General features: G+C 40.0%; 1 protein-coding gene across 2 annotated transcripts in view; it reads right to left on the reverse strand.

Annotated features, from left to right (window-relative positions):
- Positions 1-14,059, reverse strand: part of rnf103 (ring finger protein 103) — a 14,584-nt gene extending 525 nt beyond the window's left edge. Inside the window, exons 1-7 of one of the 2 annotated variants that reach the window (XM_062045328.1) lie at positions 13,367-14,059; positions 11,032-11,180; positions 8,841-8,956; positions 6,902-7,324; positions 6,696-6,825; positions 5,671-5,757; positions 1-352 (exon numbers count right to left, since the gene is read on the reverse strand). The exon at positions 1-352 is cut by the window's left edge and continues 525 nt beyond it. In XM_062045328.1, coding sequence (XP_061901312.1) covers positions 1-352; positions 5,671-5,757; positions 6,696-6,825; positions 6,902-7,324; positions 8,841-8,956; positions 11,032-11,180; positions 13,367-13,592 — 1,483 coding nt within the window. In that variant the 5' untranslated portion in view covers positions 13,593-14,059. Of the gene's footprint in view, positions 353-5,670; positions 5,758-6,695; positions 6,829-6,901; positions 7,325-8,840; positions 8,957-11,031; positions 11,181-13,366 lie in introns of both variants that reach the window. The other variant, XM_062045327.1, reaches the window with a different exon arrangement.
- Between the last annotated feature and the right edge of the window lie 267 nt (positions 14,060-14,326).

Genomic DNA, 14,326 nt, shown 5'->3' on the forward strand with positions numbered 1-14,326 from the left:
AAGCCAGACGCTCTAAAAGGAAGTTGGGGTCGTCCTCCCAGTCTGATGGTGCCTGTTGCAGTGATGCGATCGGGTGGAGCAGATAAGATGTGTACCATTCCCACAAACTGGCCAGCCACTCCAAGTTCGTGCTGCTGTCCTCTTGGCTTCTGTTGCCGCAGCGACGTTTTTTTTCAAAATAATCGACCAACAGGCCGTGAGCCAGGTAGGTAGACAAGAAGAGAGCTGGGTGGGACGAATAGAAGGTCCAGTCAGTTCTCAGTAAGCTGGCCAAGGTGGTGGTGTCAGCGTAACGAAGCAGCTTCAGACTGTAACCGTACAGACTTTGCAGGTATGACAGCTGGACAAGAGCCTGTGCGGGGACAACAAGGAGATGTTTACTACCTGCTTAATACTAGGGGTGTCCCAATCGCATATTGGTCCCATGTCAGCAAAAAAGCAAGTATCGGATCCGATATATTATTTGATACAAGCAGTCCTGCAGTGTGTTTACTTTTGCAAAGCTGTACAGCCAGTTAACATCTATATGTCCTTTAATAAGGACACAAGGTTGGTCTTTTCTTGTATTTTACTCAAGTCATTTACAAAAGGTAAACATGATAGGCTATAGGCTACTAGAAGCTGGCAGCTACACAACCAAGTACACACAGCACACAAGCTAGACATGTAATACATGGCCTAACGGAACAATATTGCAGTCTAAAACAGCACATTTGTTAATATAAATATGTATCAAATAATTATAGTTGCAGATTACTTACACATAAAAATTCTCCCAGGCAGAAGCATATTAGCTTTGAGTATCGAGTAACAAACGTGTCCACATCACACATCTTACTGCGTCATGAGCTTAAAGGCCTACTGAAACCCACTACTACCGACCACGCAGTCTGATAGTTTATATATCAATGATGAAATCTTAACATTATAACACATGCCAATACGGCCGGGTTAACTTATAAAGTGACATTTTAAATTTGCCGCTAAACTTCCGGTTCGAAACGCCTCTGAGGATGACGTATGCGCGTGACGTAGACCGGCGAACACGGGTATGCCTTCCACATTGAAGCCAATACGAAAAAGCTCTGTTTTAATTTCATAATTCCACAGTATTCTGGACATCTGTGTTCGTGAATCTGTTGCAATCATGTTCATTGCATTATGGAGAAGGAAGCTGAGCAAGCAAAGAAGAAAGTTGTCGGTGCGAAATGGACGTATTTTTCGAACGTAGTCAGCAACAACAGTACACAGCCGGCGCTTCTTTGTTTACATTCCCGGAAGATGCAGTCAAGATGGAAGAACTCGGATAACAGAGACTCTAACCAGGAGGACTTTTGACTTCGATACACAGACGCCTGCTGAGAACTGGGACAACACAGACTCTTACCAGGATTACTTTGATTTGGATGACAAAGACGCAGACGTGCTACTGTGAGTATGCAGCTTTGGCTTCTAAACATTTGATCGCTTGACCGTATGTGCGCAACTTTTTTTTGCGTATGTACGTAACTTTTTAAAAATATATAAGCTTTATGAACCTTGGGTTAGGTGAACGGTCTTTTGGGCTGAGTGATTGTGTGTGTTGATCAGGTGTTTGAATTGTATTGGCGTGTTCTATGGAGCTAGGAGCTAGCAGAGGAGCTAGGAGCTAGCGTAACAAACATGCAGGTGTTTTTATGCAGGATTAATTTGTGGCATATTAAATATAAGCCTGGTTGTGTTGTGGCTAATAGAGTATATATATGTCTTGTGTTTATTTACTGTTGTAGTCATTCCCAGCTGAATATCAGGTACCGTGAGTATGTAGCCTTGGCTGCTAAACATTTGACAGCTTGACCGTATGTGCGCGTCACGTACGTAACTTTTTAAAAATATATAAGCTTTATGAACCTTGGGTTAGGTGAACGGTCTTTTGGGCTGAGTGATTGTGTGTGTTGATCAGGTGTTTGAATTGTATTGGCGTGTTCTATGGAGCTAGGAGCTAGCAGAGGAGCTAGGAGCTATCGTAACAAACACGCAGGTGTTTTTATGCAGGATTAATTTGTGGCATATTAAATATAAGCCTGGTTGTGTTGTGGCTAATAGAGTATATATATGTCTTGTGTTTATTTACTGTTGTAGTCATTCCCAGCGGAATATCAGGTCACCCCCGGCTCTCACAGCAACTTCCCTATCTGAATAGCTTCAACTCCCCACTAGTCCTTCACTTGCACTTTACTCATCCACAAATCTTTCATCCTCGCTCAAATTAATGGGGAAATTGTCGCTTTCTCGGTCCGAATCTCTCTCACTTCATGCGGCCATCATTGTAAACAATAGGGAACTTTGCGTATATGTTCAACTGACTACGTCACGCTACTTCCGGTAGGGGCAAGCCTTTTTTTTTATCAGATACCAAAAGTTGCAATCTTTATCGTCGTTGTTCTATACTAAATCCTTTCAGCAAAAATATGGCAATATCGCGAAATGATCAAGTATGACACATAGAATAGATCTGCTATCCCCGTTTAAATAAAAAAAAATCATTTCAGTAGGCCTTTAACTTCATGAATTATTGTGACCGGTAGGGGTCACCAAAAAACTAATTACCATTCCACTTAAACAATTCAACTACAGGAAAAGTCCATTTCAGACTGTTGGTAAGAAATAGTATGTATTAGGGCTGCGAATCTTTGGGTGTCCCACGATTCGATTCAATATCGATTCTTGGGGTCACAATTCGATTCAAAATCGATTTTTTTCGATTCAACGCGATTCTCGATTCAAAAACGATATTTTTCCGATTCAAAACAATTCTCTATTCATTCAATACATAGAATTTCAGCAGGATCTACCCCAGTCTGCTGACATGCAAGCAGAGTAGTAGATTTTTGTAAAAAGCTTTTATAATTGTAAAGGACAATGTTTTATCAACTGATTGCAATAATGTAAATTTGTTTTAACTATCAAAGGCCTACTGAAATGAATTTTTTTTATTTAAACGGGGATAGCAGATCCATTCTATGTGTCAAACTTGATCATTTCGCGATATTGCCATATTTTTGCTGAAAAGATTTAGTAGAGAACATCAACGATAAAGTTGCAACTTTTGCTCGCTGATAAAAAAAAGCCTTGCCTATACCGGAAGTAGCGTGACGTCACCGAAGGAAGGACTTCTCACAATTCCCCATTGTTTACAATGGAGCGAGAGAGATTCGGACCGAGAAAGCGACGATTACCCTAGTAATTTGAGCGAGGATGAAAGATTTGTGGATGAGGAACATTAGAGTGAAGGATTAGAATGCAGTGCAAGACATATCTTTTTTCGCTCTGACCGTAACTTAGGTACAAGCTGGTTCATTGGATTCCACACTTTCTCCTTTTTCTATTGTGGATCACGGATTTGTATTTTAAACCACCTCAGATACTATATCCTCTTGAAAATGAGAGTCGAGAACGCGAAATCGACATTCACAGTGACTTTTATCTCCACGACAATACATCGGCGAAACACTTTAGCTACGAGCTAACGTGATAGCATCGTGCTTAACTGCATATAGAAACAAAATAAATAAATCCCTGACTGGAAGGATAGATAGAAAATCAACAATACTTTTAAACCATGGACAGGTAACTACACGGTTAATGCTTTCCAGGCTGGCGAAGGTTAACAATGCTGTTGCTAACGACGCCATTGAAGCTAACTTAGCAACCGGACCTCACAGAGCTATGCTAAAAACATTAGCTCTCCACCTACGCCAGCCAGCCCTCATCTGCTCATCAACACCCGTGCTCACCTGCGTTCCAGCGATCGACGGTGCGACGAAGGACTTCACCCGATCACAGATGCGGTTGGCGGCCCGGAGACGGAGGAAGTTAAGGTGAGTTCGGCGGCTAGCGCGTCTGCTATCTATCTCTCAATCCTCCTGGCTGTGTTGCTGTAGTCCACCGCTAATACACCGATCCCACCTACAACTTTCTTATTTGCAGTCTCCACTGTTCATTAAACAAATTGCAAAAGATTCACCAACACAGATGTCCAGAATACTGTGGAATTATGAGATGAAAACAGAGCTATTTTGTATTGTTTTCAATGGGGTACCGATACTTCTGTTTCACTGGTTACGTCACGCGCATACGTCATCATCCAAAGACGTTTTCAACCGGAAGTTTAGCGAGAAATTTAAAATTGCACTTTATAAGCTAACCCGGCCGTATTGGCATGTGTTGCAATGTTAAGATTTCATCATTGATATATAAACTATCAGACTGCGTGGTCGGTAGTAGCGGGTTTCAGTAGGCCTTTAAATGAACCAAAAATATGACTTATTTTATCTTTGTGAAAATATTGGACACAGTGTGTTGTCAAGCTTATGAGATGTGATGCAAGTGTAAGCCACTGTGACACTATTGTTCTTTTTTTTTTTTTATATAAATGTCTAATGATAATGTCAATGAGGGATTTTTAATCACTGCTATGTAGAAATTGTAACTAATATTGATACTGTTGTTGATAATATTCATTTTTGTTTCACTACTTTTGGTTTGTTCTGTGTCGTGTTTGTGTCTCCTCTCAATTGCTCTGTTTATTGCAGTTCTGAGTGTTGCTGGGTCGGGTTTGGTTTTGGAATTGGATTGCATTGTTATGATATTGCTGTGTATTGTTTTGTTGGATTGATTAATTAAAAAAATAAATAAATAAAAATGTTTAAAAAATACATTTTTTTTAAAATTAGAATCGATTCTGAATCGCACAACGTGATAATCGTGATTCGAATTCGAATCGATTTTTTCCCACACCCCTAGTATATATGTATGATTCCTGAAAAGTTGTATCGAGACACCCCTAGGTATTACTGTATCTATTAGGTACACATTCAGATCCAGTACCAGATCTACCGTATTTTTCGGACTATAAGTCGCAGGTTTTTTCATAGTTTGGCCGGGGGTGCGACTTATACTCAGGAGCGACTTGTGTGAAATTATTAACACATTACCGTAAAATATCAAATAATATTATTTAGCTCATTCACGGAAGAGACTAGACGTATAAGATTTCATGGGATTTAGCGATTAGGAGTGACAGATTGTTTGGTAAACGTATAGCATGTTCTATATGTTATAGTTATTTGAATGACTCTTACCATTACCATAATGTTACGTTAACATACCAGGCACATTCTCAGTTGGTTATTTATGCGTCATATAACGTACACTTATTCAGCCTGTTGTTCACTATTCTTTATTTATTTTAAATTGCCTTTCAAATGTCTATTCTTGGTGTTGGGTTTTATCAAATAAATGTCCCCAAAAAATGCGACTTATACTCCAGTGCGACTTATATATGTTTTTTTCCTTCTTTATAATGCATTTTCGGCCGGTGCGCCTTATACTCCGGAGCGACTTGTACTCCGAAAAATACTGTATTTAGAGGATTCTGCCATTAAAAAGAAACCATATGTGCCGTGCTTGGAAACACCTGAGACGGGAAGTCAGGGTAATTTGGCAGAACTTATTGTATCGAAGATTATATCACACATTTTACATGTAACCCCATTTAATCTGTTGGGTTTTTTGCTTATATTTGACTTATATCAATATCCTAAATATGACACTCCGAAGTATAAACAGTGTATAGTGCACTTGCATCAATTAATAATAAGTTTTGTGCAAAAATAAAACATTTCCTACCATAATTGGAAGCCAGGACAACAACAAGATGGAGTTGTAGGTTCCAAGTGTTCGGATGAGGACAACAAACCGTTTCACTGTTGCTCCCTGTCCAACAGAGAACGTTTAAAAAAAACATTTCTTAAATATGTACGGTACATGAAGTGGTCATGGAGTAAAAAACAAATATGAATCTGTATTCTCTGCCTTACACAATGAGTACATGATGTCTAATCATTACAACATTACCTGTTACAATCAATGCGAGGGAATGTTGTGGCAATGTTGAGTTGTGTGTGTGTGGGTTATGCACCAGCAGTTGGGATGGGTAACCAATTCAGTACTTTAATTGGTACTACCAGGTACAGATTCACATGAAATCAAACCGTTGCACATGACGTGATGTCATGGCACCGGCTATAAACTGGGGGATCACAAATGTATATGCACCATAAAACATGCATGCACGCACACACACACACACACACATACACATTCTAGGGCTGTCAAATGATTAATTTTGAAAATCAGATTAGTCACATTTTGGAATTTGGATTAATCATGATTAATCACAGGAGATTACTCGCTTACATAATTAAAATTTGCTTAAGAAAATACCACAATATTTGTACATAAATGCAATTTTATTGTCAGAATTTCATTCAGGAATATTTTTAAACATTTTACTTGAATGCATGTCATTTTTTTGCACAAAACTTGGTAACAGTTTTATTTAAAGTTATTTCAGGCTGTATTTTGGAGTGACATTTTCCAGCACACCGGCTGGAGTTATTGTCACTCATCTTTGTACTTACGAACACATTGACGATTAATCTAAGTGTGTTCATGATTAAAGCGATAATTTTTGGTGATTAATCACGAGTCTTTGACAGCCCTTATACGGACACACCCACACGTACGTATGTATGTATATATATGTATATATATACATACACATATATACACACACATATATATACACACACATACATACACACGCTCATATAGTACCTGCGACTAACAACTTCAAAGGAGTAAAAATTTACCTGTGTTATGAAGAGGTCCATCCATGCTAGCAAGTTGATCACGACAAGACTCAGAACAAAAAGGTCATTGACCTCAGGCTGGACTGAACGCAGAAAAGTGTCCATGGCTGCTACTGACAAGAACTCACCACTACTGCAAAAAATTAACATAAGACAGAAATTACATATGACATTAACACAGGATCAGTGTCTTATTTAATCATCACCTATTGCCGTAATGGTAGATTCCCTCTGGCATTTTCAGGATGTAGGCCACACTCTGCGTCACACCAACCTCTAATAGGCTGCTCTGGTTGTCCCAGCGACTTATGTCCACGAAGATGAACTCGATCCTGCCGGTAAACTTAACAGAAAGCGACGAGAAGAAGACCGGCGGCTGGGGCAAGGGGGCGAAAAGAAACATCTTCAATGGGTGGAGTGGGTCGGGGCGCCATTCCTCCAGTAGTTTGTCAGTATCACGCAGTGTCTTGATGCGGTGAGACATATGTGAAGTCATCCAGCGGAAGATATGTTCGGTTTCAATGCGACGTCCATTGTATTCTTTCAGCATGACTTTGCCCTTGGAAGCAGACGTCTGCGGAACCGACATGATGAGAGTAGAACGTTGCCAGCCACGTCTGATACACGACCTTTTGGATACAGCACAGAACAACCTTTTTATTCATATCCTTTTTTTGGTCTTTGCTGCAACATTGATGATGAAATGTGAAAAATAGGTAGGGCACATGCTTTATCTGATGGAATTGTATCTTTCATACTAACATACACAAGTCACAAGTGTTTTATTTCTAAAGGTCATTCTTGCATTTTTTATATCTCTCATCCTGTTCAGAGCCCATTCCAGCTGATCATCAGTAATGATAGGTATTGTTTACATTTTAATCAATACATAATTGCTACTTTATAAACAGGGGTGGTGCTTAATCCATCCATTAACTTTCTAATAATTTCTTTAAGAATGAAAAACATTGCCTGTTTATTAGGGATGTGCTGATCGAACGGCCACCGATCGGTATCGGACAATTTTCTTGGAAAAGTATGTGATCACCATTGAAGATTAATGCCTTTCAATGCCAGTCACAAACGGAAATCCCCTGTGGCTAATATTGTATATACTTTTAGTTTCCCAGTTGACAAGCTAACAGCTAATTATGTATCTCCATACAGTGTAGAGCCGATCGAGTTAATACTAATCACCTCCATTACGGAAAATAAACTGCATTTCTTAGTATCGTAATTATCCTTATCAAGTAATAAGGATGAGGCTAAGCATGTTGCACACAGAGCAGTCATGCTAATAGCTAAGAATAGCTAAAAATAAGTGCTTTACAGCAGAAAGTAAGTAGTTAATAACAGGAAATTAACAAGTAGCTTAATAAGAGACTAAAGAGAGGATAATATAAATATATTATCCTATATTATACTAAAAAAAATATTTAAAAAATTGCAAAACTAATCCTAATCGTAATTTTGGAGAGAAAAATCGCAATTTGTTTTTTTTTCTCAAAATCGTGCAGCCCTACTTTAATACCAACACACAAAAAATACGCTGATACTTGTTTTTTTCAGAACTACTGTTTAATTGTGCGGAACACAACTTGACCATCATTAACATACTTTGCCACCACCAACAAACTGAAAACATCCGGGCTGCACCCTCATCTTTCTGGATCTCCGCCACCTTTGACCTTAAATATTCTCTTGTTTTGGCCTCACACCACAGCTAGAGTCTATGGATCTCATCCTCCAATGGTTTAATCATATCTCACTGACAGAGCGGAGTATGTGGCCACAGAGAGAGGCAATGTCATCACACTCCACTGTCACCTGTGGTGTCCTTCAGGTCAGTTCTTGGGCCAGCCTTTATTACAATCAACACACTCCCCGCGGAACACATCAGCAGAAAACATGGGGTCTCTTTTTACTTGTATGCTGATGACACTAAGCTATAGCTGAAAATTAATCTCTGAGGTCATTCTCAATATCCAGTCTATTTCTGTATTTTGTTTTCAGCTGAACCAGAGCTCAGAAGGTGTACTCACAAAGATGGCTAGTGCTAAATAGTAGGCAAAGTTAACAAGTTAATTTCTCTTTTGATTGATTAAAGCATAGCGGTAGGTAATAAGTGAAGGTCTGTCTTCCTACCTGTGGTCATAAGAGCAGTTAAATGTTCCAGTTCTGATTCCAAACTGAGACACCTTCTGCACCATCTTTCCCCAGCTGGACTTACCGAGCAGGGCTTCTCGGTCCTGAGCAATGACCTGCATCAACAGACACATGACAGGGACGGAGATGTGCAACATGAGCACAGTTTATACACCTTTTTTTACCGGGTATTGTACCAGTGTATCACATGTATTTGACACAGCACATATTTTTTGCTAGTCTTACTGAGCTGGACAGTTGAACTTATTTTTGCTTTACAACAGTTGGCCTGTGAAGGATAAAGTACTGAGAAATATTGTGATTTAACTTGTATCTGTACAATCATGGGCCATGGCTAAATGATCTAATTTACAACAGCAGTGAATACAAGTGACTAAGAAATATTACATTGGAAGAAAATACTAACAAAATGTAAATGTGCTAACAAAAATATAATTATGCGTTCAATTCGAAATGCCGAGAGATAAGGCTTATTCTGTCTAATTCCAGTAAACCAGCCACAGCATGAGTTTTGCGTTCATTGCCTTACGTTGGCCAAATAAAAGGCCACACCAAAATATGCAGATTTACTGTATTAGTTGCTGGGTGTGTGACCACTATTTGGCTCGTATATCATATATGCCGATCCAGAGCATCCCAAACATGCTTAATGTTAGACATGCCCAGTGAGTACGCTGGCCTTACAAGAACTGGGATGGCTTTCAGCTTCTAGGAGTTGTCTACAAATAATATGGGGCTGTGCATTATCATGCTGCAACATGACGTGATGGTTGTGTGAATGGCACAAAGGGCATCAGGATCTATTCAAAATGCAATCATTTGAGTTCATTGTCCATAACTTGCACCTGCTCATACATAACCCTATGGGCCACTCTATCCACAACACAGCAAACTCTTCACCCACACAACACCGTACACGTAGAACAAGTGTGCACCTATTCAAAGTGCCAGATGACACCAAAAGTGAGTATTTACCCACTCATAGTAGGGTTAGATATACTGTCTTTTTTACCCTAACTCTAAACTAAATATTTAGTTTACACAAACTATTCTCCCCTCTCTCTTCAGGCAGGAGACTACAGTCCATCCAGACCCACACCTCCCGCCACCTGAACAGTTTTTTCCCCTCGGCCATCAGGCACATGAACAATAACAAGATCTGATAGCTCAGTTACAGCTCATGTTATTCTATTCTGTGTTATATGTGTTTTATGTTGCATGATTGCGCCAAGTAAAAGTCCTAGTTTGTGAACCTGTTCTCAAACAATGGCAATAAAAACTCTTCTGATTCTGATCTACAAGGTCCACAACTCAGAGTAGGGTTAGAAGGCTCAAATTGAACCCATTTAGGCCCTAGAGGGGTCTGGGAAAGTCCCAAAAGAACTAAAATGGTCCCAATGATAAATGAGGTTGCACCTAAAAGGGCCCATTGCCCCAGCCCTTGACTCTTTGGTACAAAAGTTCAGTCCTTTTTGTGGTACTTTGGGACCTACAAGTCCTTTCTTCAGACTGTTTCCAGTAAAAGTCAATAGGCCCCAGAGAGGGGCCATGTCTGTTAAAAATAAAAGAAACTTGTCTTTACCACACTCAAGTCGGCGACGGACTGGAGTTGGAGACCCCCGATAAGGGTAAGAAGCATGCAGATTAGCGAACCTGAGACACTTTCATTTGTGCAAAAATGATTTGGTTATGCAAACCGATGTTTGCAGCAGGGTAGTCTCAGACATAGTGGAAGTGAACGTGCTGGATGTGGAGGTTGGATGTACTGTTGTAAACTCTTTAAAACACCTTTGGAGACGTCTTATGATAAAGCTTTGATAGACATTCCCGCGGTCCCTATTGCACACTCCCTCAACATTTGCAACCCCTGCGGTGGTGGCCAAACTCATCAGATCTTGCTGTCCAATCAGTGTCTTGCACCTGTGAAGCAGCTGATTATTTCAGCAAAGAACAAGTGCTCACTAACACAGATTTAGACAAATTTGTCAACATTTGAGAGAAAAAGGCCTTTTGTGTACATACAAACAGTTTAAAATCTTTCAGTCGTGCTCATGAAATATTAAAGCAACAGCAGGTGGTTTTGTTGAGTATAAAAAGGGCTGTAGACTTAGATGTAAGATAATACATATTATCTATACATATTGTAGTCAATAGTCATTTGGTAGATTACCTGAACCAACCAGATCCCATCTTTAGTGTCCTCCACTAGTTCATAAAAGTGCATCTCGCCACTGAAATGTGTGCTGCTGATGTCTCCTGCCTCTGTTTGCTCCTTTTCTTTCTTGATGGCAGAGTACAGCTCCCCGTGTGTCAGCTCTCCTTTAAGGATGACAAAATTATTTTGGTTTGAAAAGAAACAATTTTAAAATGTACAGTATAGGGCTGCAGTTATCGATTATTTTAATGGTGTATCAGCATAAACGTGGGGATAAGTTGATTGGCAACACTAAGTTGGCCCTAGTGTGTGTGTGTGTGTGTTTGTGTGTATGTATGTAGTCTGTCAATCTGTATTGGCCCTGCAATGAGAGCGCGACTTGTCCAGGGACGGGAGTGGAAGTGTCAAAAGATGGAGCTAACTGTTTAAATGACATTCACACTTTACTTAAATCAGTAAAGGAGCAGCATCTCCTCATCCGGAAACATGTGTCCCGTGAAAAACTGTGACCGGAACTCTAATAACTAAAGTTTCTTGGGTGAATAATGTAAACTCACGACACAGTTATACGTTTTAGCGCTTTCATGGCGAGTTTACTGACAGATATAAGTAAGAACTTTACACTACTTTATATTAGAATAGCAACAGCCGAGGATGAATGCCCCATAACAATAAGATAGAGAAAAAGTAGAAGCCTATCGACTATGTCGTCGGTACGGACTACAAAGGCAGACGCGCGCAATTTTTCAGGATTTATGAAGATCCCAAATATAGATCAGCGGGTACCAGAAGGTAAGAAAAGTTGCTTTTGCATAATATTGACAAACAAAACGCCAAATAATATATCTTACCTTAAACACACACCATAATAATACTCGTATGTTTAAAGTGCCGACAATCCACCAAGCAGAGCGGCTTCCTAGCTTACCAAAGTCGTACTAAAACATTTTGATAGATTTTTGAGCGCCGTGTGTAATGTTCTATATTTTCAATGGAACATATAAAATGTTGGTGTTGCTTACTTGAGTGATATTGCCATCATACCTCTTACCATGTATCCCTTATGTTTGACTGCCATCTACTGGTCACACTTATCATTTACACCATGCACCAAATAAAATTGCTTCGAGGTCGGTGAACAAAACCAGAATTATTCCGTACATTAGGCGCACCGGGTTATTGGGTGCACAGTTGAGTTTTGAGGGGAAAAAAATGATTTTAAGTGCGCCATATAGTCCGGAAAATACGATAATTATGCGGAGGCCAGCAAGTGCAGCTGTGCCATGTGTATGTTGGTAAACCCCAACCCTTGTGTGGTGTTCGGGTCTGTGGGACCCGTTTTCATTTTTTATTAAAAGAAAAATGATACAATTAATTATTTTTTCAAACTGAGACTCACTGGCTTTGGCTCATTTTCTGTGAAGAACATATATCAGAATACAAATGTAATGAACACACACCATACACCCCCCCCCCACCCCTACACATTTTTATTACATATAAGATGTCCGGGTCTACTGGACCTGGGGCTAATAGAAGTGTGGAAATTGATGTTCTGTGTACCACACGCACCCACACACAGCAGGCATAGATAGGAGGAGGACAGAGTGTAGGTACACAGAACATCAGAGGGTCAAATGTGCGAGAAAATGAGAGCAGACAGTGTTGACAAACAATGTTGCAACCTTGTGTGGGAACCGCAGGTGCAGAAACACAAAAGAAGAATCCCTATGGGATACAGAAACTGGCAGAGAAATTTCCATGCAACGTTCATATTGTTGTTACTCAGCCAGTGTTTGTGGGTCTGATGGACCCGTTGCATTTTGTGGCTTTTAATGCCTCACAATCAAACACTTTTATGTTAAAATACTGAACAGATGTTTATTGGGATAAGGTAAACTTCTGTTAGTATTTTAACATAAAAGTGTTTGATTGTGAGATATTAAAAGCCACAAAATGCAACGGGTCCATCAGACCCACAAACACTGGCTGAGTAACAACAATATGAACATTACACAAGGGTTTAAGAGCTGGTGTATGACACCGAGTTAACAGATCAGGCTTTTAGCTCGGTGCCTAGCACGCTAGTCTTACGAGGATCCAAATTCGAGTCCTGGGCGGAACCAGGTGGGTTGCACAAAGCTAATGAATAAAATTGTATTTCACTACCAACTCATCAGTAAACACACAATGAACTAAAGGTTTGAATAAATCATTTTTAAACTGTATTTGTAAGATATTTTGTTTTCTGAAATAAAACAACAATTCCTGCTTAAAGTTTGAAGAAGATGTGTTTTTTTTGTGGTTGTGAGAGTGATGCATGCAGATGGTGAAAATGTTTGATGTTTACCTGACTTCTCCACCAGCTGGCTTACATCTTTCTTCTCTGCCAGTCCCGTGTAGGACAGCCCTCGACATTCCAGGATGGTTTTGAGCTTTTTGTAGCTGAGAGACACTGGATCCACCAGCTGCGTGGCGAACACGCCGGTCTCATACCAAACCACAGCTTCGAATATCCGCGCTAGCATAAACAACAAGACCAAATAAAGGAGCAAAAAGAACAACTTGAGCCACATCGTACAGACGCTGAAAGCAAGATGATTCTTCCGTTAGCTTGCGTGGACTTCCAGACATGAGCTTGGGATTTTCTTCATTCGGCAGACGAATATGATGTCAAAATATGCTCGGGAGAATACCCCCTGGCAACGCTGCGACCCCCGCCCGCGACCCTGTGAGGGACAAGCGGTAGAAATGGATCGATAGCAGTCGCTGTAGCACAGAGCCTGTTAGCTGTCAACAGCTAGCCCATTAGCTTAGCGAGCTAGGTCATTTCAGGGCCTTGGTGACGTAACGAGCCAAACGGACCACTTTAGTGCCACTTGTCGGCAGCGGCAAGTGGCGAACCGCAGCAAATGATTGGGAACAAAAGCAGCCAAAGTTGAAGTCGCAGCTGTTGTCTACACACTAAGTACACTCGCTAAATCTCAGGTACGAGTCTGCATCGATCAGCTGGCCTTATGCAAGTGACGTCACATCCGCGACACGGTTGCATAAAAATGTTACAAAATAAAAGACGAGATTACAGCCATGGATTTATATCCATCCATCCATTTTTTATACCGCTTGGGGAGTTGAAAAAAAAACTATGTGTTTATTTTTATTTCATTTTGAAATACAAAAAAAAATATTGTAAAAAGAAAACTTTCTTTTTCTGTGTGTTGAAAAGCAATAACTACACTTAAAAATAGTTTCATTTCCACTAATATTTCATAACAAAAATTGTAATCAACAAAACAAAAAAACGGACCAA

Source organism: Entelurus aequoreus, linkage group LG04 (assembly GCF_033978785.1).
Source record: "Entelurus aequoreus isolate RoL-2023_Sb linkage group LG04, RoL_Eaeq_v1.1, whole genome shotgun sequence".
Lineage (NCBI taxonomy): Eukaryota > Metazoa > Chordata > Actinopteri > Syngnathiformes > Syngnathidae > Entelurus > Entelurus aequoreus.